Source organism: Hyla sarda, chromosome 3, assembly GCF_029499605.1.
Source record: "Hyla sarda isolate aHylSar1 chromosome 3, aHylSar1.hap1, whole genome shotgun sequence".
Taxonomy (NCBI): Eukaryota; Metazoa; Chordata; class Amphibia; order Anura; family Hylidae; genus Hyla; species Hyla sarda.
In genome coordinates, this window is record NC_079191.1 from 356197403 (window position 1) to 356222158 (window position 24756).

The following is a 24756-nucleotide window of genomic DNA, read 5'->3' on the forward strand; positions in this document are numbered from 1 at the left end:
ATAACATGGCCAGGGTACTGTGCCTGGCCACAATACATGTGGGTTAGAAATGCGTGGCCCAAAGAGGGGGAGGGAAGGTTCACCGGACTGTCCCTGGATGAGCAAGAGGGAGGGAGAGGGGGAAAGGGGGTTGTAGTACATACTCACCCTGAAGTCTTCAACCAGCTTATGGCCACACTGTATCATACCAGGCTAAGATAGCGGGGTGAGCAGGGGCAAGTGGGGGACTCTGACCCAGGGTACAACCTCCAGGCGCTAGCCGTTGGCGATAAGGGGTTGACGGCCCATACTCTTATGTTCCATGCCCCTTTGTCGCATATGGGGGAACAGGTAGCGCCATGCTCCTGAATCCCCACCTGAAAAAGGGAAAACAAAAGGGAGATAAAAACCAAACTAAACAGCCATTACTAGAAAATAATTTTTTTAAAGACCAGGTCTGGGTAGCTCCCGGACCTGTGTCTTGCCTCCTACTGACACTAGCTAAAACTGATTACCTCACTTCCAGAAGGCGGGTATATCCTTCCAGGGAGGAGCAGACTTTTTTTCTAGAGTCAGCACCTCCTAGTGGCAAAAGCATATGCCCCATCAGTATAGGTGTCCCCCAATGAAGAGCGACCGAGAAAAAAAAAACATTTTTTATTAGATTAACAATGTAGAGATGCAGCATATGTAATAATGTATGCAATACAATTTTTCACTATTATTTTAGTTTGCCTTTTATGTGGATGATCATGAGAAAAAAAAAATCTAATCCTTTAATGACCAAACATTGCTGGTTAATACAGAGAATACAGAGGGGTTGTTAGTGCCATAGGTTATGTAATAGTAAATTAACAGTCTTGTGTAGGAACGCATGGCTACATTGAGTGTGGAGCAACATGGTGGAACCCATGAGGCTACACAAATGGCCTATTTCTAAATGCCCCTTGATCTTTGCCTTTATAGTATTTTTATATAAATAATATTATATGAAAGATAGAAAAGATTCTAGCAGCATGATATTACTCCGGGCTAACACCTTTTTTATTAAATCAATTCATATCAAGTTCTTTTGTTATTACAGATTGTGGCTGCTCACTGTGATATTCAATGTGCTTACACCTCCAGTACTTGCGTAGTCCCTAAGACAGCGTTTCCCAACCAGTGAGCCTCTAGCTGTTGCAAAACTACAACTGTATGTGTAGTTTTGTAACAACTGGAGGCACACTGGTTGGGAAACACTTTCCTATGATTTTCATGGGGTCATGTCCCTATTCTGGACTGAGGTTCGCAATTTTGGGATTTGATAGGACTTGGTTGGAAAATCCCTTTAAAGAGATGTCCCCATTATAAATTTAAAAGGCTAGGCAGACCAAGCAAAGTCTGCCAAAATGGGACATTCTTTCTTCATGGCTCTCCCTCTTGCATTCGGAACATTTTGTTCTGAACACTTGGAGTGGGCAGCGGGGATCGTGACATCTTGACCACGCCCATTGTGACATCACGCTCCCTCCCATAAACTTGCATTGAGGAAGCGTGGCGTGGTGTCATGACCACCGCAGCCCGCACCCAGCATTCTAAACGAACGCTGTGTACTGCACGACCCCTGAAATCAGACATCTTATCCCCTATCCTATTCATAGGGGATAAGATATCTGGGGGCGGAGTACCCATTTAAAGGGGATATTCGGCCAAAGATATCTTATCCCCTATCCAAAGGATAGGGGATAAGTTGTCTGATCGAGGGGAGCCCACCGATTGTACCCCCTCGCAATCTTTGTGCAGCACCTGCATTCTATACAGTGCTGAGTCTCCAGTCTCGGAAAGCTCTCGCCATTCCCCCTCGTGACATAATGCCACGCCCCTTCCTATAGACATGAAAGGAGGTGGCATGACATGACGTCACAAGGGGGCGTGGCTCCACATCACGTCTCCAGTCCCAGATACAAAGAGCATTCCGAGGCTGGAGACGCAGTCCCACATAGAATGTGGGTGCTGGTCTTTGGCCGGATAACACCTAACACTGAAGGGTCCCATTTGGAAGACAGTCAGACATGTTCTGGGAGCTTGTACCCCCTACTGATTTTTAGGAAATAGAGGTGACCACACATGCACTGACATTGGTGTGGGAGTTCTAAAAACATGCACTCTTACTTATCACAGCTCATGCACCCCGCCAATGTCCCGAAATAGGAGAAAATCCTTCACTCGTCACTTATGTATAACAAGAAACTTTATAAGTTGTACTATGCATTGTAGTTAGATTCATATAGATTATAATTAATAAAATATAATTTCATTTAGTCTATAAGGCAACCAACTAAAATGTGTGACATTTTCCTTTTGGGTCATTCATGCATGGCCGAGTTAACCCAGCTAGTAATAATAGACAGCTCATGAATATATACACTCATAACACTATGCCACTTTGGCTCTAATAGTGTCTATAGGTCTCTCAATATCTAGTTTGTGCTATCATGTCTGGTACTTGTTCCCAAGTTAGAAAGTTTAAAAATTATTGCTACAAAGCATCTGAAATGAATCAACTCTGAAAACAGTCCCGATTCCAATAGTCCTACTATTACATGTATACAGCTAACATGCAGATATGTGTGTGTCTATGGTAACATGTAGTCTGATCCTGCAGCCATGTCTATGTTCATGTGGTTGCAAAAACCGCTTGAAAATTGCCACAGTTTCTACAGGTAGTTTTTATTAGTGATGATTTTTAGCACTGTTTGAGCATTCCTTATTGAAGTCAATGCGAGCTGGAAATTGAAAGTTTTTTTTTTTAGGCACAATTTTTGGGGGGGCTTTTTTTTGCTGGTGTGACAATACCCTGTCTTCCATCTGCTTATTTCTGTATGAGATATCCTAGAGCTGGAGCCATCTAATGGTAGGATACTTTTAAGGAACACACTTTGCAAAGAAATTCAGGTAATTACTTTAGATGTATTGGAGCAATAAACAAATGGTTACAAAAGTGCACATGGACTTTAAGCTTGTGCTGAAAACACAGGTTTCAGTCACCCGTAGAACAGATTCGCTGCTTTCCTAATGGAAACATATAGCCCCCCAGTTCTTATCTCAGCAGCAGTGAGGTTGCTCTCAGCTTTCTAATTTCCCCATATAACATACGCACATATTAGACCACCCACTGTTAGTGAATGGGTTGGGACCACTGCATGAGTCAGTGCAATGTAATGCAGAATGGATTTTTTCGCAGTAGTTTGCTGCATGCACAAACATAACAGATTCATGCAATCCTCCATGCATATAAAAAGGAAGTCATTATATATGAATGTGTTAATTTAAAAGAAAAATCTGCACTTTATGCTTTTAGGTTCCTGCAAATTCTTTTGAGGCTAAAATATGTCATTACAAACTTCTACGTACTATAAAAATCATAGAATAAAAAAAGTCACTTCTAGGCTCAGGCTATAAATGGATTTAAAATTATTAATATTGTAGGGTTATTCTGGCAGCAATATAAGCTTAAAGGGGTACTCCGCCCCTAGACATCTTATTCCCCTATCAAAGGATAGAGGATAAGATGTCTGATCACGGTGGTCCCGCTGTTGGGACCCCTGTGATCTTTGCTGCAGCACCCCAGTCATCCGGTGCATGGAGCGAACGTTGCTCGCTGCCGGATGACTAGCGATGTGGCACTGGAGGTTTGTGATGTCACGACCACGTCCCCTCATGCCACCACACCCCCTCTCATAGACTTGCATTGAGGGGGTGTGACATGATGTCCTAAGGGGGCGTGATGTCATGAGCCTCCAGCGCCACAGCCAGTGTTCTAAACAAATGTTGGGTGCTGCAGGGAGATCGCGGAGGGTCCCAGTGGCGGGAGCCCATGATCAGACATCTTATCTCTATCCGTCACATAGGGGATAAGATGTCTAGGGGTTGAGTACCCCTTTAATATATCATTCACAATAATGAAACCCTGAAACCTGTATTAGTATTGGGCACATAGGCTGCCTAATTGTGGTAAATGCACTGGATCACATCTTTAAAAAAATAAATAAATAAACAAAAACACCCCACAATGCATTGTGTCAATTATGTTACAAATAGAGGAAACTACCTGACGTCTGCTACAAGCATATCTATACTATTGGTATGTATACCTGTTCACGGATACAGCCTTACTGTATACATTCTTTACAAATTATACAAAATTGATGATAAAACAAAAAAACATCAGATTTTCCTGGAAACCAAAGATTCAATACATTACTTTGCTATTATCCAAACATATCACAAAATTAGAGCGTGCCTCTATGATCCAGAGCAAAGTACAATCCAGAGCAGCTGACATGGTGACAGCTATGTCCAGGGTCCTTTAAGACCTTTCCATTATGCATCATCAAGTTCCACATAAGGGAAACTTCAAACATCCTTAAGGTTCAATTTACAGATAAACGGTGACCGGAAAGAACCCAAGTACAAGTATCCATCATGCTCGTGAGCTTCACTTATGTAGGGGGCCACCTCTCCATTAGGATCATGGAAACTTCTCTTGTAAGATCCCTTCTCTCCTAGCTCCAAGACAAGGCTGTACCTAGGGACAAACTTCATCACGGTGTCATGGCTGAAGAACTACAGAGAAAAAAAATATTATCACCTATATATATTTACATTTTATTTAACTAAAACTACTACATTATATTTATTTTTCTAGTCTGAGTTTGTTTTCCGTTAACACTGTTAGTGAAATGCCTTACAGCAGCCAAATTGACTGTAGAAACCTGTAGTATGGAGATACGGTAATCTTTGACTTCTATGAAAGAATGTTGTGGGCATGCTTTGTGACCTGTAACCATCACCAATTGGGAATAATGTGATCATTATTATAATCCTGATAAGGAGGAGACTGCAGAAAAGTGTTTTCTAAAGAAAAGGAAATGTCAGCAACAGTTGCCCTTCCTTTGATGTGACATAACTATGAAAGGATATCATCTGTTCCGTAACTAAAAAGGTAAAAAGTCCAGTATCTAAAAACGTATCCCCTATTCGCAGGATAGGGGATAAATGTCAGATTGCGGGAGGTCCGACTGATGGGACCCTCCCGCGATCTCCCGCCCGGTGCCCCAGTTCACTGCATAAATAGAGTGTGTCGTCCGCAGCATAAAGCTATGGCTGACCCGCCCTCTCCATGCATCTTTATGGGAGAGCTGGAGATACCAGAATGCTGTATCTTCGGCTCTCCCATAGACATGAATGTGGGGGGAAAGGGGGGATTGGCCACTGCTTTAGCGGGTGTCGACATGCCTCCATTTATGAGGAGAGCGGGGTGCCGTACGGGAGATCATGGGTTGTCCCAGCAGTTGGACGATCGGATAGGGGATACGTTTTTTTATACTACATAACTCCTTTAAGGCACTCTTCACCTTTTTTGATTCAGGTACAGGTAAAATCTATAGCATATTACAGTAAGGCTATGTTCACATGTCAGAATTTCTGCATGAATTTATAGCCAATACACTTTAATGGGATTCTGCTGTCCCATTCACACAGCAGAATTTCTGTTACAGAAATTTCATTGAAGTAAATTGGCTATAAATTCATGCAGAATTCCATGCAATTCTGCCGGGTGAACATACGCATGCTATGGCCTTTTTTCTGCATAGAAATTTAGGCATTCTGCAGACCGCAGATCAAATGGACATTATTTAGGGGTGAGATCTGCAGTTGAACATGTCAGCTATGTCCTACATGCTAACAGTAAAGGACATTCTGTACAGTATGGTGGCTTGGATGTTAGCATCATTGCCTTGCAGCACAGAGGGCTGTAAGTGTTATTGTCATATTATACAGACAGACAGACAAAGTTCAGTGCTGAGACCCCCCTCCAATCTCTAGATATAGCAGAGTGAAGCATGCGGCCATGTGCTGTATTATCTGGCTGGGTGCTCGGTCCGGCTGACTGCTGGAGAAGAACTCCATAAGAGTCCATGGAGCCCGACTACTGTAATGAGACAGACTGAGCACAAGACAGGGAATGCATTGCAGAGCCGAATATTTTACTTGGCTATATTTAGGGATTGGGGGGTCTCAGCACCGAGACCCTGACTGGTCTAAACTTTTGACATGTCAAGCATTTTTATAAATTATAAACTTTTTATGAAGTTTTGTATGTTTGTTTGGAATGTAATCTCACTGAATTGATATGCTCTCTATCCACTACTGCTGGGTTTTTACAACATTTTGCCTCCAGCTGGTGCAAAACTACATCTCCCACCTTGCCCGGACAGCCAAAGGCTATATGAGCATGCTGGGATATGTAGTTTTGCAACAGCTGGAGGCCCACTCTTTGGAAAACACTCAACTATAGAAAAATTAAGTAAGTAACCACTATATCCTTCTAAGCCTACATACCTTAAAGATTATTTTTTTAATCCATGGTTTGTCCGCTAAGAAATCCATCATGGAAAATCCAGGGTTAAGTCTTACAGCCGACATGGCCAACCAGTATCCTCCAGAACTACTAAGACGGATATTATCAGGAAATCCGGGCAAGTTGTCCACAAACGTGTCCACCCCGCCTTTGGTGAGTCCGGACACATAATATCTAGACATAATAAGAAGATTGTTCATTGGTAAAGAAAAAAATAAGGAAAGAAAATATGACAGCCGTGATAAAGGCCAAAGGAGTTTGGAGACCCATAAAGGATCCATCGTGATTAGGCGTCTGTGGTCTCCACAAAATTGGAAAATAATGCAATATTTTGAGAGGATTGATGCAGCTTCCTATTGGCCCTCTTTTCTTGCTATGATATACCCCATGTACTCCAGCCACTGATGTATTGATATACGCTTAATACAAGCTTTCAGGAGGGCTGATCATCTAGGGCAGTGTTTTCCAATCAGGGTACCGCCAGCTGTTGTAAAACTACAACTGCCAGCATGCCCGACAGCCTTTGGCTGTTCGAGCATGCTTGAAGTTGTAGTTTTGCAACAGCTGGAGGCACCTTGGTTGGGAGACACTGATCTAGGACAATGACACAATAGCCTTACGAATTATTAGCTTCCTCTAAAAAAAGTGATATTGCCACAAATTAACAGTGACAAAAACGCTTTGTGAATGAGTGGGAGTTAAAGCGTTACGGTTTTTACTTTTATATTCTATATAAATTTTCTTACATCACAAAAAAAATTTAAAATGTAAACTATAAAAATACAAACATAACAAAACCAGCACTACATAAACACTTACCATCAAAACTTTTGATTAGTTGGGGGTCTCATTGCTGGGACCCCCAGGATCTATAGATATAACTGCAAGCTTCATTTACCAGTCTGGCAACCAATAGGATTAACGTTAAAAATCCCCAGTTAGGAATAGGATTAGAAAAACATAGCTCCTTTCTGATAAACAGCGCCACACCTGTGCGCAGGTTGAGTGTGGTAATACAACATGGCTTCATTCAGTTCAATAGAACTAAACTTTAATACCACATACAAGCTGAAGCAAGAAAGGCGATGTTTCTAGAAGACAGCTCTCGAAATGTAACCAATGCACAAGTCATTAATGGAGATAGAAGACAGTAAGTCTTTGTTTTTGTTCAGTTTTCCATGTTAGTTGTATAAATAATGTTGTAGGATGTTAGTAACCACAGGTAATACAGCATATGGATGAACACACTGCCAGCACTTACCTCCTCACACGTGCCATTGTGGTTTCTGCAACAAGCACAAAATCCTCAGCAGGAGAGAGCTGCACGCCATTGGCAAACCGCAATCCTCCCATCAAAACCTTCACCTCCTTAGTCAATGTGTCATACTCCAGCAGGCTACAAAGTAACAATATTGAAGGATTAAGGTAATCCCATGACTGTCATGTAGATGAATGGACAGAGCGTCACCAGTGTCAGAAAACACCCTTGCCTACAGTTTTCCTTATTGTCAGCACAATTGATCCAAATCTTTTCTGAGCTTTTCAATCATCTCCTTACATTCCATATATCCGCGCTGTACAAGTTTCCACATGCGGCTTGTCACACAGCTTTATACAATGTCTGTGTAACTGATCATTCCTTTCTATTTAGGCTGCATTCACACCTCGTTTTAAGCCTACGGCTGCCGGATCCGGCTGGGGGAGGGGAAAACCAGGCTCTCCCGTACCCCAGCCACACCGGCGCTGAAATCCATTTACTTTAATGAGCTGACCGGAGTCAAATGGTGACTCCGGTCGGCTCATTTTTGACCAGTTTCCGGTTTCCTGACCGGACCTAAAACCGTAGATACTACAGTTTTAGGTCCGGTCACGAAACCGGACACGGGTCAAAAGTGAGCCGACCAGATTCACCGTTTGACTCCGGTCGGCTCATTAAAGTAAATGGATTTCAGCGCTGGTCCAGCCGGATTCCGGCAACCGTAGGCTGAAAACGAGGTGTGAATGCAGCCTTACTCAGTTTTCTCTGTGCTACAACTGCTACTATTACATCAGACTTTGGGATACGTGCTTAGACAAGGATACATTTAACCCTTTAAAGACAAGTTCCGTAAAGGTATTCTACGTTTAAGACAGTACGCAAAGTGGGGGGTTGGTTGATTTACTAATACTGATGGCTCACACATCAGTCTTAGGGTGCAGTCAATTTGGATTTGTGTATCCGGCATTCAGATATAAACTGTGAATTTTCATACCGCCTCCTGCTGTACTGCTCCCAGATCCACACCATACCCCATTGGTTTAAAGTAGCTGCCCGGAGTAAGGTTTTGACTTCAGTTGGCTATTTTTCGACTGAGCCATCACAACCTGACTTCAAACAGTTCATTAAAGTCAATGATATATGGTGCTGATCTGGCAGTGATACAGAAGAAGGCTGTCTGGAAATTCTCCCGCCATATACAAATCAGAAATGTGAATGCACCCTTAAAGTGGTTATATGGTGAAAACATTTTTTTAAGACACATGCCCAGGCTGTCTTATACCTGTTTACATGCAGCGCTCAGAGCACGTGCCAGAGGCCGTTTGCGTCAAAAACAACTTTAGGGATTTGTTTTATGGAATTTGCTGGGACATAAATCATACTTTTATACTGAGGTCTTTATCAATACAGTGATACCAAATGTATACATATAGTTTTGTTTTTCTACATTAAACTAAAATGATCTGTTGTAGCTTAACTGCATTTAAAGACCCAACAGTTTTTTTTTTTAGACCAACAGAGTCGTTTATGGACTTTTGCAAACAACCTGATGTTTAAACTGGTACCTTTATGGGGAATATATAACTTTTAGATTTTTTTTCCTGTTTTGAGGAGGTGGGATGAACAAAAGCAGCCAGCTTCTTGGTTCCAAGAAGAGCTGCACAATCAGAAGAGAAGAATGAACGGGCATCATTCTACAAATACTACACAGATTAAAGTAAGTAACAACTTTTTTTTTTTTAAAGCTGTTTACACGCACAATAACCCAGTATATTGGGTTTAATGTGGATTAGAGTTAAAGTCTATGGACTATTTTGCACTGCTTTTTGTTTCTTGTTTAATTGTTGATTTGTTTCCTGAATGCAAAATGAAGCAACATTCAAACTAGTCTTGATTAGAAATTTCCTATCATTTAGCTCATAAATCATTAAGACATGCTTTCTACTTTCTTCTCAATATAAGAGTATTTTACATGGCCATTAACTGTGTGGGTTTTGAAGTGTAAACTGCACAGATTTCTATGTAAAAAATTATGACTTCAATGGGAGATGGTGAACTTGGCGAAAAAAAAAGTGACATCACTTCTTTCTGCATGGCTTCTGCTCTGAAGCTACCAAAATCACACTAGCTTCCCATAAACTAACATTTGACATTCAATTTACTAAAAAGGTTTTCTTTTGTTTCCAGATCACAACTGTGGTGCAGATAAATGGAATACTTGCCGTCCATCATCTATGCCCTCCATGACTAGATAAGGGAAATCTCGTCTCTGCCATTTACTGCTGGAATCGGTAAAGTAGATCTTCCTTCCATCACTGGTCACTGCAAGATCATTGACAAAGGACATTTTCTTCCCCTGAACAGGAATCTGGGAGGATACAAGCTGTTCCACCGCACCTACACAAGAAGAAACATTGTCAGAATAATTTATTGTTACCACCACAGGTTCCGGCATACTCCAGCATCACTAACCTGTCACAGGATTCACTTGGAATATTCCTTGGTAAGCATCTGCAACAAAAAGGGTCCCATTGGGGCCAACACGGAGTCCAAGGGGTCTTCCACAGTTTGGTTCGTTGTCTCTGGTTCCTGGTTAAAAGAATTGAAAAGTACAAACAAAAAAAAAAAAAAAAAGTCAACATCATCAAATATAAAAATAATGTAAAAATGTAAGATAGATGCATTCAGGGAAGTTACAAATAGAGATGAGCAAAGTTACAGTGATTCAATTTGTCACGAACTTCTTGGCCGTTGCTGACTTTACCCTGCATAAATTAGTTCAGCTTTCAGGTGCTCCGGTGGGCTGGAGACACATTCTCCTAGGACTGTATACACCTTTTCCAGCCCACGGAACACCTGAAAGCTGAACTAATTTATGCAGGCTAAAGTCAGCAACCGCCAAGCCGAGAAGTTTGTGATGGCAGCCTAACAGCTAGAAATGCACTGCTTAAATCCCGCCGCTTCCCTGGTGACTCGGGTATCCTGCTTCCGACCACTGCTGTGATCCTCTTCCTGTTTTTTGTGGTCAATTATTCACACTACAGCTTAGCTTATTCCCGCCTCAGTCAGTGATAGGCTGAATGGATGGCAGTGTGATGTAACGGGGCCGGGCACCAGGAAGAAGACTGGGGCCAATGTTCCATAAATCACACTGCCACTCACTCAATCACTTACCGAGACGGGACATTGCCACGCATCAAGTCAATAGCAACCAGTCTGTCTCAGATTACCTAAATCTTCCTATTGAACTGGGGGATACGATGCTAGGGGACCTTTGTTTACAGTCATGCTATTCCTATCCTTGACTTTCACAATTAGTGAATAGAAAAAGAGGCAAAGCAAAATATGGATGCAGCTTTGAGAGCCAAGAGACTGTAATATAACAATGCAAATAAATGTCAAATATATTAATATGTATTCTGCATTTGAAAAAGATTTAGACCCTCACTTCATCTATGTTATGTTACAGCCTTACGGTAAAATGGATAAGATTGTTTTTTTAAACAATACACATCGTAGCCAAAAATGACAAAGCAAAATAAGGTGTGTAGCAATGTGTGCAAAGGGTCATAATTATAGTAAACCATTACTATAGTCGGGGTTCACACGATGCAGCTATGGGGCACTAAAGCAGAATGTAGCCAAAAACAGTGCCGCAAAACTGTGTTGGGTTTACTGAAAATGTCTGTGGTAAGTGCTGGTATAGCATATAAAGACTATGGGTGCATGCACACCACGTTTTCACTGTACGGGTGCCGGATCAAGCTTGGGGAGGGGAAAACCGTGCGCTCCCATACCCCAACTGTTTTACTCCAGTCGGCTCATTTTTGACCCGTATCCGGTTTTCTGACCGGACCTCAAAACGTAGTATACTACATTTTGAGGTCCTGTCAGAAACCAGATACAGGTCAAAAATTAGCCGACCGGAGGAAAACTGTGACTCCGGTCGGCTCATTAAAGTCAATGGATTTCAGCGCCGGTCCGGCTGGGGTACGGGAGCGCACAGTTTTCCCCTCTCCCAGCTCATTTTTGAACCGTATCAGATTTTATTGCCGGACTGAAAACAGTAGTCTGCCACTATCTGACTCAGACTGGCTGATTCGAATGAATGATATGGGTCCAGCGGGAATATCACATCAGTTTTTAAATTGCATAATGGTACCCTTAGAAGGTTTTGATATACAAGGCCTATCGGCTTCACCTGTACTAGCTGGCAAATTAGGCCATTCATGGTAAAATATATGCAGTTTTGCCACCAGGTTTTTGGCTGTGCAGCAAACAAATGTGAATCCAGACAAACTCGAAGTGGAGTTATTTACTTAAACCATGATTTGGAAACATAGCATACTGTACATTTGCATGCACTCTTATATGCCCCATATATTGTTCATGTACCAGCTCTGTATAATTCCCTGAAACACAAACTGAGATCAGTGGTGCAGCCTATAGTCTTGTGCGCTGAGTTGGAAGCACATTAGGCTGGAGCCCACTGCCTTTACTCTTTGCGAACACCAGGATTCGGCGCATGCGCATGGAGGCTGATGAGTCTGAATCGGGAGAGGGCGGAACAGACGTCACTAAGGTGAAAAGTTCCGGTGATGGAGCTATGCGCAGCCGCATTGTGTTTACAAACAAAACTATGTATGTTCAATGAGATTAGATTCCTGATGCTATGTGGAGTCCCCTCTTGTTCTCTATATATTGCATACACATTGCTGTAAGAATCTGCACTTTATTATTAAAGGGTTATTCCACTGCTCAGCTTTTGGAACAAACTGTTCTGAACGCTGGAGCTTGTGACATCATAGTCCCGCACCCCCATGGTGTCCCGCCCCGCCCCCTCAATGCAAGTCTATGGGAGGGGGCGTAACAACCACCATACCCCCTCCCATAGACTTGCATTGAGGGGGGCGGGGTGTGACATCCTGAGGGGGCGGCGCTATGACTTCACAAGCTCCTGGCGCCGGCTCCAGCATTTGGAATAAACAGCACAGAGCAGCGGAGTACCCCTTTAATGTCATTTGATGATGTCACTATTAACCTCCTATCAGAGAAGAAGGGCTGTACCTTTAATCAAGAAAGATATACTGCACGTGTTTTTTAACCACTTTATATCTTATTTTGTATGTTTTGTATACTTGACCAAGGCAGTCTTGCTGAAACGTTACACCTGTACACTTTATGGTGTGAATAAACTTGGAAGCCTTTCTTCTATTTCCGGACCTCTGTGCTTTTTTGCTGTGACCATACTGTACATTTGTATACTGTACAAAAAGTCCCACAGCTAATACTGCATGTGGTGTATACAATGGATGGGACACAACCAACCAATTTCTCTTTGGCTAACGTGTAAATGTAAGTATATGCTTTTTATTCTTACTCCGGTCTCTCACACCATAACACACGAGAACAGTTACAAGCTGACGTGCGAGCAAGTATAGGGTCGTTCCAGGATTACATGAATATAACAATAGGAATAGACATAACATTTCCCGAAGCCTCTAAGTAGATTGATACTTGGGATCATTTCACAAACAAAAATAATTCATGGAGCTTAAGTATTTTTGCACAATGAGCCTTGGCTGTCAGTCATTGCTTAAAAAACGATTACCCGCTGAGCGGCTGACAGAATAACCTCAGCCAATGTCTTGTTCAGACCAGTCAGGAGCACAAAACATATCCTGTACACTAACTATTCCTTCCTTAAAAGGGTTCTCCGGTGAAAACCTTTTTTCTTTTAAATCAACTGATGCCAGAAAGTTAAACATATTTGTAAATTACTTCTATTAAAAAATCTTAATCCTTCCAGTACTTATTAGCTGCTGAATGCTACAGAGGAAATTCCTTTCTTTTTGGAACACTGATGACATCACGAGCACAGTGCTCTCTGCTGACATCTCTGTCCATTTTAGCAACCATGCATAGCAGATGTATGCTAAGGGAAGCATGGTGGCTCAGTGGTTAGCACTGCTGCATAAATAAAGAGTTATTATAATGACATCAGCAAAGAGCACTGTGGTCGTGATGTCATCAGAGAGAATGCCAAAAAGAAAAGAATTTCCTCTGTAGTATTCAGCAGCTAATAAGTACAGGAAGGATTAAGATTTTTTAATAGAAGTAAATTTACAAATCTGTTTAACTTTCTGGCACCAGTTGATTTAAAAGAAAAAAGCTTTTCACCGGAGTACCCCTTTAATACCGTGTGTCCAATAGGAAGAAGAATTCCTTTATACACTTACAATGCAGAAATCATTTTATACAAGGGAGAATTGTTACTAAAACACACAGCGCTATGGGGAATTGCAGATACAGAAATATTAATAAATATATACATCAGCCTGAGCTACAGGAACAGACAGCTAGTTTAAACTACTGGGGATTTCAGAATTCTGCATTTTAGGAAATACTAGCAGATACAAGGACTATATCATTATATTGGGGACCTATTATCTATGGAGCCTTCGGGTATGTTCACACTGAGCAATTGGAGAGCCATTTACTCTAGTAATTCTGCTTGCTTATTCCTTCCCAATTCTTTTCTTAACTGAAAATGTCATTGACTTTAATGGACTTCCCGCTGCCCCGCTCACACTGAGGAATTTCTGCTAGCAGAATTCTGACGCTGAATTTTATTCCGCCGGAGAATTGAACATGTTCATTCTTCAGGCAGATTCTGTGGCGAAAAGCCCGCTGAAGTCAATGGGATTTCACACAGAATTTATGCACAATTCACATGGAAATTCTGTGCAGAATTATGCGGAAGGGAGAAAATTGCAAAAATCAAGATTTTCCTGAATAAAATTATCCCTCTTCAATTCCGCTCCAATTCATCAGTGTCAACATACCCATAAAAAGGGATCTATTTTCAGAAATTACCTATTGGTACAATCATTTTTTTTTTGTTTTTTTCAATTCTTTGTGATATTTTTAAATATCATTTTTATTTTTTACTTTTAAATCAGCATTTTTTGTACGAGATACTGTACGAGAACAAAACTGCAATGAAAAACAACATCTCGTTTTTAAAGGGGTACTCCACCCCTAGACATCTTATCCCCTATCCAAAGGATAGGGGATAAGCACACACCTGTTACTGCTCTGGAAGCGCTGGAGGGTCACGCCCCCTCCCATAGACTTGCATTTAGGGGGCGTGGTGTTATGTCACACAGGGGCGGGGTCATGACGTCACGATCTTCCATCCCCGTGGTCTGGAGCCAGACCCTCCAGCGTTTCCGGAGCAGTAACAGGTGGGTGCTGCATGCTATATTGCGGGGTCCCCAGCGGCGGGACCCCCGCGATCAGACATCTTATCCCCTATCCTTTGGATAGGGGATAAGATGTCTTGGGGTGGAGTACCCCTTTAAAGGGGTATTGCCATCTAGAAAATATGGCTCCCCAACCCGCTCCAGCCTGCATCTGCCAGAGATGGAAGGGAACCCATAAACACCCAAGGCAGCTGTTTTATGCAATTGGCATAACTGCCATTGACTCCTGGAATTATTGAAACAGCATGGCTCATGGTGCCACATTGTTTAAACTCAACGGATGTTACAAAATTGCACAAAACAGCCGCCTCACCTGTTTTTGGCTTTCTAACCATGTCTGGTAGACGCAGGCTGGAGGGGGCTGGGGAGCATTCGATATAAACACAGACACAGACCTCACAGCTCAGCAATGCTCCCCATAGAGAATGAATGGGGCACTGATCACACATGCATGGTGCACTCACTTCAGTGCATGTTCGGACTCCCACCAATAAGCTAGAGTTCCCCTCTACTGTGGAGAAGGGATACCTTTAAAACATTACCTGCTGAAGGTACTTGAGGACTTGGATGAGAAACAATAGAATAAAATGGTCATAGTTCTGGCTAACTTATCTAGTCAATCAGTGATAGTAGAGAGCGAGGAGATATCAGCTTCTGTTATAGTCCAATCATTTTCATGCAAAAAGAAAGTCCGAATGTGAGTCCTGCTTCTCCCAGTAAGTGGCAGCTTGTCACCTGTGTATCTGGAGAGCTGTCAGTCAGCCTGTGCGGGACGGTTGTTAGGAGGTCTGACCGCTCCATATCTCCCCTTTAGATAAGGTAGTATACAGGAGACCTAAACATTCTGTATTACTAAATGCACTGTAGCTAGATTCTATTTCTCACCACAAGGAGGTTTTCCAAGTCTTGCTATGGTGTGGATTATTCCATCTTCAATCTTCAGAATCTGTCCGTCAGCAGTGCCAGTAAACAAGACATCTAAAGAAACACGTAAGAACAGATTTAAGAATGCAAACGATACCCGTGGTCTAGATAGATCAGCAGGACCCGCTGAAATACCCAATACTGCAAGTATGATGTGGGAGGGAGCAGACGGTCACATGCTATACGCACTAATCCCAGGCACTGCAGAGAAGACCCCTCTGTTACATGTCCAGGCAAAAACATTTTCCATGCTCCTGAATGGCATGCTTGCTTTCAGTTTAATGACATTCAGACCATGTAATTATTACAAGGTCATGAGTCATTACAGAGTCTGACTGTCACACACAGCTTTCCCAGACTACTGAATGGCACATCTGCTTAGTACAGCAACCATATGGCCACATGGCCTCCATTGATGGCCCCAACAACATTACATGGACTATTCTATGAGTTCTAAAGTGTGCCTGTGCATAAAGTGATACACACAGCTTTTCTATAATCCTGAATGGCATATCTGCATATAGTTGTATCAATTTATGCACAGGCACACTTCCGAACTCATAATAGTCCCTGTAAATTACTGGCAGCCATGCTGGTAGCATTTCTAAGCAGTTGTGCCATTTAGGAGCCTGGAAAAGCTGGGGGATAGTGTTAAGCAGCCTGCACCTCTATTACTTTATAACTAGGCAGAAGGCACCTTTCAGAATTTTTGTGGGATTGGACACTCATTGCAGAGGCGGGCAGGACTGGACAAATATGTTCCGGGAGCGGGCGGTTATGGTCAGAAATTCATTGGAAACAGGCAGGAGCAGGATTAAGTAAACAGTTCCAGCAGCAGGATTAAGTAAACAGTCCCGTGCAGGGCAGGGTGGCTAGGTAAGTATGGGTTTTTCTTTCTATTTTCCTCCACCCCTGTAGCATTTAAGATTTAGTAAACCAGTGGATAACCCCTTTAATTCTTATACACACCTCCAAACCCCACACAACTCCAACACACAGAAAACATTTTAAAAAAATTCTATCCTACCTCCGATGTTGGCCAGTGACTCAGGGCCCTGTAGTTGACCTTCATACAGTCGCTCAGCCTTTCTCAGTTTTACATTTGGCTCCAGAACTCCTGTCATCAGAGGTGGTGTTTGGAAGCTAAAATAGAATAAAACATCTAGTAAAAACAGGTTACAACTGACTTCCTGACATGAATAGACTTCCTTGTCCTCCTATTTGGTCATTAGGCCAATGAAAATCAATTGGTTTCCATGCTCTCAACTCTGATTTATGACACTTAACACTTAAGAATAGGGATCGACCAATATCGATTTTTTTAGGGCAGATACCTATAACCGATACTCTGTGGATATTCCGGTATAAGTTATTGTCTATTTCAGCACCCCCCCCCCTGCTTCTCTCCCCCTGCCGGTCCTTAGTCCAACCCCCGCACCACAGCACCGCCCTGGACAGAGACCGCCGCCGCTGCCCCATTGCCTTCCCCATCCACTGTTTTATAATTACCTGTTACCGGGGTCCACGCTACTTCTGGCTCCAGCTGCGTCCTGAGCTGTCACTGTGTGCACTGGCGGTGACGTCGCGTTGAGGATGTCACTCGTCATTGCGCACCGCAGCGCGCAGCGTAACGCAGGATGCAGCAGGAGCCAGAAGTAGCTTGGACCCCGGGAACAGGTAATTATAAAACCGGGGATGGGGGAGGCAATGGGGCAGCGGCGGCGGTCTCTGGTCGGTACGGTGTGGGGCATTATTGGCAAGGTAATTGCCGATACCGATAACGTCGTGATTATCGGCCGATAATATCAGCCAAACCGATAATCGGTCAATCCCTACTAAACAAGCCACGGTAGATGTAGGCTACAGCAGAGGAGTTTTTGCCCTTTACAAAGGTTCAGGACAATCACTGTTCCACATCTTGGACCCTCAGTGACGTACATTAGGGCTGCAATGATTAATCAATATTATCGATAAAAATCGATCACTGGATTAGTTTTTGACAGGATTTGACATCATTGATTAATCGAGCTCCGATTCGCTGTTAAGCCAAAAACAAGTTACAAATGTCATATCGCTGACTCATTTTTTTGGGGTTAACGCTGCACTTCCGCCTGCTCCCAGCACAGGATGTCCTATTCTGCACAGGAGCTCCGATTGGTCAGTGTCGACCAATCAGAGCTCCCGGCAAAAAATATGAAATCACAGCACAGTAACTTCATATTCTCCGTTGGGAGCCGTCCGGCTGATGGCAGAGTGCAGTGCAGCACTCACCTCCGTACGAGGTACAGGCACCATCAGTCAGGGCATAGTGCGTTCTAAGAGAAGGTCCTTTTAATTACTTTGCTGGTCCAGCATGATTGATGTACAGGGCTCCATGCTGGGAGCGAATTAGGACCGGAGGACCCTCCGACTGTTCACCGGCATTACTAGACAACATGAATATAACTTCACAAATCACGGGCAAAGTAAGAAAAAGGACCTTCTCTTCACATTATGCCAAAACTGATTGTTCCTTCACCTCCATACCTCATACGGAGGTGACAGTTTTGCTTTAAATGCTCAAGTGTTTCCCAACCAGGGTGCCTCCAGCTGTTGCAAAACTACAACTTCCAGCATGCCCGGACAGCCAAAGGCTGTCCGGGCATGCTGGGAGTTGTAGTTTTGCAACAGCTGGAGGCACCCTGGTTGGGAAACACTAGAGATGAGCAAACTTACAGTAAATTTGATTCGTCACGAACTTCTTGGCTCGGCAGTTGATGACTTTTCCAGCATAAATTAGTTCAGCTTTCCGGTGCTCCGGTGGGCTGGAAAAGGTGGATACAGTCCTAGGAGACTCTTTCCTAGGAATGTATCCACCTTTTCCAGCCCACCGGAGCACCTGAAGGCTCAACTAATTTATGCAGGAAAAGTCAACTGCCGAGCCGAGAAGTTTGTGACGAATCGAATTTACTGTAAGTTCGCTCATCTCTAGGAAACACTGTGCCAAAATAGAGGCAAGGAGAAACATAATAAACCTTGTTCACTTGTTTTTATATGCCTACTGTACATATTTTTTTTTTTTTTTTAATGCCCCCCCCCCAAAAAAAACTAATTTTTTTCTAATTTTGCTGTTTTTCACCAACGAATCGATTGTGCAATTAATGGTTTGTTGCAGCCCTAATGTACATGTAGCAATTATTATAGTAATGTTTTCAAATTTTTTTTTTTCTTAACAAGTTTACAGTGGTATCTCAGACGATTATTGACTCACACTTGTACTTTATTATCCATCTCAAGGACAGGGCTCTTAATGGTTAAGTCTACAAACATGAAGCCCTTAGGCTCTCCTTGTCCGTCTCCTGTCTTTCTCAAGATCCATATAACTCGTTTTACACAACATTACAAGTAATTGCAGAGGAGAGGGCGCTGTGTGAATATGACCAGGAACAAGTCTGGCAAGTATGTAAAGGTTACGGAACAACGATGGGTTTTGCTATACAAGGACATTTCATCTATTAAGAGTCAGCGTTATTCTGAAGTGTACGGCACTATACTATATCGCAGAAAAACCTCTCACATAGCCAGGATGGCATTACTCACTGATATGACCTGTTTGTCATCCAGATGAGTTGAGTTCCGAACACATCCTCCAACCTTCAGTCAATATTTTATATATTTTCTCTATATTAAATTTACCAGGAGTAAAGATTAAAAAAAGAATTGGAGCTTTGGAAGCATTATCTTAAAAGATTATAAAATGTTCTTATAAAAGGAGTAGTCCAGTGATGAAAAACTTATCCCCTATTCTAAGGATAGGGGATAGGTTTCAGATCACGGGGGTCCGATCGCTGGGGCCCCCCGTGATCTCCTGTACGGGACCTTGGCTCGCTGGCCAGATAGCGGGTGTCGACCACCGTACGAAGCGGCGGCCGACACGCCCCCTCAATACAGGGCTATGGCAGAGACTGAGATTGCCGAAGGCAGCGCTCTAGCTCTGCCATAGAGTTGTATTGAGGGGGCGTGTCAGCCACCGCTTCGTGCGGAGGTCAACACGCCCCCATCCCGCGGGCTGCCGGGGACCCTTACAGGAAATCACAGGGGGGCCCCAGCAGTCCGACCCATCACAATCTGAAACTTATCCCCTATCCTTAGGACAGGGGATACGTTTTCAGGACTGATATCTCCTTTAACGCAGCTCCTCAAGCTAGAGATTAAAGTTGGCCATAGGGAGAGACACACATGAAAAGGTTTTACATTTAGAAGAGCTCAGTAAAACATAAAAACAAATACTCACCTGCCCATGATTCCCCGTAGGTGCCGTTCCGCCAGTGCCAAACCTGTGGCTCAGCCAATCAATGGATGAGGTGGGTCACTGATGTGACCAGTGACTGTCTGAGCAGCAGGATGGGCACCAATGGGATCATCAACAGGTAAGTATATGGTTTTTGTTTTACTAACCTCTCCCCCTCGAAATAGTTGTGCATCTGAACATACCTCAGATACTGCGGCTCAATAGGGCTCTCAAGAAGACACAGCCCTGCCAGAGACGGTATCAGGAGTAGGAGCGCCAGGCACGTCAAGGTGGCACGGAATACCTTTCCACTGTAGGTACTGTAGAAGATAGGAGAAAAGACAGAAATGTTATTGATAAGTGTGTACAGCACAGATACCACTGACATCATAGTATACTGGCCCCACTTTAAAATATGTATATAAAACAGTCAATCTGACCTGCATGTATATGGTACTAAATGTATAGGATGCCCTAAACGGATTCCTAAATCATTTTCCCTGAAGAATCCGCTGAAGGTGAATAGCGGTATTACACGACGGTCATCCATCTGAGTAATGTAATACACGTGGCTCTTGAGCTACTTGTTGGGGACCAATGCCGTACAGTAATCTGAAGTAGGAAAACCAACTGGCCCATTATATTCCAGTACATTCTGAACATCATGTACTAGTGTCACTGCTCTTGAAACCTGGTGTGAATCCATTATCTACAGGATCACTCCTCTTATAATTTACATCTAATAGTAAAAATCTCCGTAGGTGAAGAAATACTTACCACATTTCCAGCCTCTGATGCATACACTATTACTCCTCCAGTAATAAAGGAAATGATGGTGCAGAATCATTCTCTTCTCTATTTATTGCTAAAGTCTCTGTTCCTGCATGAGTTGTAGCCCAAACATTGCTAAAAATGCTGTGCACACATTACAACACAACCAACTGCGTAAGCAGGAACAATATTACAGCACAGCAGTGTGACGAAACCCCCAACACGACTAGTTCTTCCATACTATATCCTCTGAGGCACTTACCGCTAAATACTCAGCATAAAATGTACATAAAAAATTCCAGCTTTTCCTTCTCTTATCTCCACCTTTTCTTTAACCCTATCTTGTCTTATATAGCAATACAATGGGAGAAATATATAGATTTCTCACCTTTTATTAGAATAACTAACTGCGTATCATAATCATAATCCCTGCAGGAAGAAATGTGGCATCAGGCTTCTGCACCTGGTCGAATATATATATATTTAGACCACGTGCACAAGCCTGATGCCACATTTCTTCCTGCAGGGATGACGATGATATGCAGTTAGTCATTCTCCCCATTAAGTAGTCCCCTGGGCAGGGACCTATACTCACCTAGTCCTGTCTTCTCCAGCTGTAATCATGCCCACTCAGTGTAACAGACAGCCTGGGCACAGCCCACGTCATCGTTGAACTCCGTCTGCTTAGGGAACAGAGCAGTGACGTGGGCTGTCAATCATGCTGAGGGGGAGGCGTTATTACAGCAGCAGGACTAGGTGAGTACAGCTACCCACCCAGGGGACTACTTAGGGGCTGGTGGAAGAGACTTTCTAACTTCATATCTTCACCATCCATGCAGGCAGGAATGTCTCCCAGGACATGGTAAGGAAAAAAAGATTTCACCATATAGAACACGTTGCCACACATTTTATATGGTAACATTTCATTACAGGTTCCCTTTAAGGGGTTGTCCAGCATTAGAAAAAGTTCAACTCAAATAAAAGTTATACTCACCTTCCTTGCAGTGGCCGATCTGCACTGATCATCATTTTCTGATGAACATCTTGACACACAGGATATGCCTGCATTTTCTGTGTGTCTTTCAGGACAAATCCTTAAACAACCCCCCCAGCTGAAAACAGATGAGCAGCAAGTTAACCCTTGGCCTATTTGCAAAACGATTTGTTTGGGAACATGCTGAAAATCCTGCAGATTAACACATTGTGGGGGGCAACTTTATCTTCTGTTTACATATGATGATTTCTTTCTAGGCTTATTCTTCCTTTAACACACTAGAGCACAGATAGGAAAGCAAGGAGTTAATCTACGACAGTGGTCTCCAAACTGGTGCCCTTCAGCTGCTGTAAAACTACAACTCCTAGCATGTTCGGACAGCCAAGTTGTAGTTTTGCAACATCTGGAAGTCAGCAGTTTGGAGACCACTGATCTATGACGTATTCCCAACACATTTAGATTCCTCCTCCTGTGTACTGCCATAACTCACCAACTTCTGTATGTAAGTGGGGGGACGGGATCAGTCCATATATTTCTATAGGTGATGTATTATGGATCCCTAATATGGTCATGTGCATAAAGCCTGAAGTGTAAACTAGGGATCGACCGATTATCGGTTTGGCCTATATTATCGGCCGATAATCGCGATTTTGGACATTATCGGTATCGGCAATTACTTGCCGATATGCCGATAATGCCCACCCCCCAGCCAGAGAAGACCATCGCCGCCGCTGCCCCATTGCCTCCCCCTATCCTCTGCCCACATACCGCCGCCCCATCCTCGGTGTTATAATCACCTGTTCCCGGGGGTCCGCGATCCTTCTGGCTCCTGCGTTATTGCTGTGTGCTGCGTAATGACAAGTGACGTCCCCAATGCGACGTCACTATCAGTGCGCACAGTGACAGGCCAGGACACCGACGGAGCCAGAAGGATCGTGGGCCCCCAGGAACAGGTAATTATAACACTGGGGATGGGGGGAGGCGATGGGGCAGCGGCAGTATGTGGACAGAGGATGGGGGGGGGGGGGGGGGGGGAGGCGATGGGGCAACTGTGGTGGTTAGACTCAGGACCCCAGGACAGGCAGGGGGAGAGAAGTGGGTGGTGGCTGCGGCGGTCTCTGGCACCACAAAAGCGCCCGCTTTAAATTATTGATCTGCAACGGCTTCTGCCCAGTCAGTGGGGGGGTTGAAATAGCCGATCACTTATACCGGAATATCGGTATAAGTTATTGGCTATGGCCTGAAAGGTGGCAGATTATCGGTATCGGCCCTAAAAAAAAAAAAAAAAAAAAAAAAAAACAATATCGGTCGATCCCTAGTGTAAACATAAGTGTGCTTAAAGGGGTACTGCAGCCAAAATTAACTTCTCCCCTATCCACAGAATAGGGGATAAGTAGATAATCACAGGAGTTCCGACCGCTGGGACTCCCCCCACGATCTCCGGAACAGGACCCGGCTCTGAGTGAGGAGCATGTGCAGTAGATGGCAGGCGCTCCATTGATTTCTACAGGAGCTCCGAGGAGACCAGAGTACAGCACTCCGCATCGTCTAGCGGTAGATTATATGCTTTCTTTAAAGTGTTTGAGTCCATTCCCTCTAGGTCAACCAAGATTTTCCAACCCCCCCCCCCCCCCCTAGAAAATTGGGGGAGTGTACCCAAACAGGTGTATTAGAAGATTATATATATTATATATACACACACACGATTCTATACAATTTTTAAGGCTAGCATCCTATGAACTCAACAGATACAAATGCTCCCAAAGCTATACAGAAGTATAGTATACAGAGAATAGAAAGATGGTATTGTAGAAAAGGCAGCGAGGAAACACACAGAACGCAAACAATTCAGGACTCTATAGGTCAGAGAGACATCGGTGTCATTTCCTCCTATGATTGCATCTTCCCTTCACTCCTATATACACCCTGTATGTGTCAGCCCTAATCTGAGGAGGAGTCAGGTGAAACCCACATGTCCTACCATACACCCACTCATATATGCTTCTCTGCAGTATGAATACAAACACTAGTACAAATGTAAAGGGATATGTGTGTGTGTGTATATATATATATATATATATATATATATATATATATATATATATATATATATTAAAGCGTAACTGTCATGATGTTTGGGGCATATAACCTCACCAGACTGTGTATATAGTAGAATATGTCTCCAGCCTTACTTCTATCCCTCTTATTATGGCTTTTATTAGCTCAAATAACCCTTTTATATGCTGCCAGTGACAGTCGGATAGGAGTGGCCAGGGGTTCGCTATGCCCCGCGGCCGTCACGCCTATCCCCTGTACATCAGTGCTGGGACCGCTGTGTGATTGACACAGGTCCCAGCGCATGCGCCCCTTATTTTTCCTTTGTAAGCGCTGACTGACATTACAGAGCGAGCGCTCACTTCAACCGTCTGATGCCTCTATGTACACAGACAGTGCCCATCCTTCTCCTCTTACTTCTCCCCGTGCAGGAGACACATTGGGCGCTTCTACATTCCCTAGAGCAGTGGTCTTTAACCTGCGGACCTCCAGATGTTGCAAAACTACAACTCCCAGCATGCCCGGGCAGCCGATGGCTGTCTGGGCATGATGGGAGTTGTAGTTTTGCATCATCTGGAGTTCTGCAGGTTGAAGACCACTGCCCTAGAAGCACTCTCTGCCTCCAATATTGCCTGTGCGCACGGAGGTGTCAGACAGAGCGCTCACTCTCTGCCTCCAATATTGCCTGTGCGCACGGAGGTGTCAGACAGAGCGCTCACTCTCTGCCTCCAATATTGCCTGTGCGCACGGAGGTGTCAGACAGAGCGCTCACTCTCTGCCTCCAATATTGCCTGTGCGCACGGAGGTGTCAGACAGAGCGCTCACTCTCTGCCT

General features: G+C 43.6%; 1 protein-coding gene across 1 annotated transcript in view; it reads right to left on the reverse strand.

Annotated features, from left to right (window-relative positions):
* Nucleotides 1-1001: 1001 nt before the first annotated feature.
* Nucleotides 1002-24756, reverse strand: part of APMAP (adipocyte plasma membrane associated protein) — a 26987-nt gene continuing 3232 nt past the window's right edge. The window contains exons 2-9 of the mRNA XM_056567620.1: nt 20306-20422; nt 16860-16975; nt 15794-15886; nt 10116-10232; nt 9866-10040; nt 7647-7781; nt 6367-6559; nt 1002-4587 (exon numbers count right to left, since the gene is read on the reverse strand). Coding sequence (XP_056423595.1) covers nt 4378-4587; nt 6367-6559; nt 7647-7781; nt 9866-10040; nt 10116-10232; nt 15794-15886; nt 16860-16975; nt 20306-20422 — 1156 coding nt within the window. The 3' untranslated portion in view covers nt 1002-4377. The remainder of the gene's footprint in view (nt 4588-6366; nt 6560-7646; nt 7782-9865; nt 10041-10115; nt 10233-15793; nt 15887-16859; nt 16976-20305; nt 20423-24756) is intronic.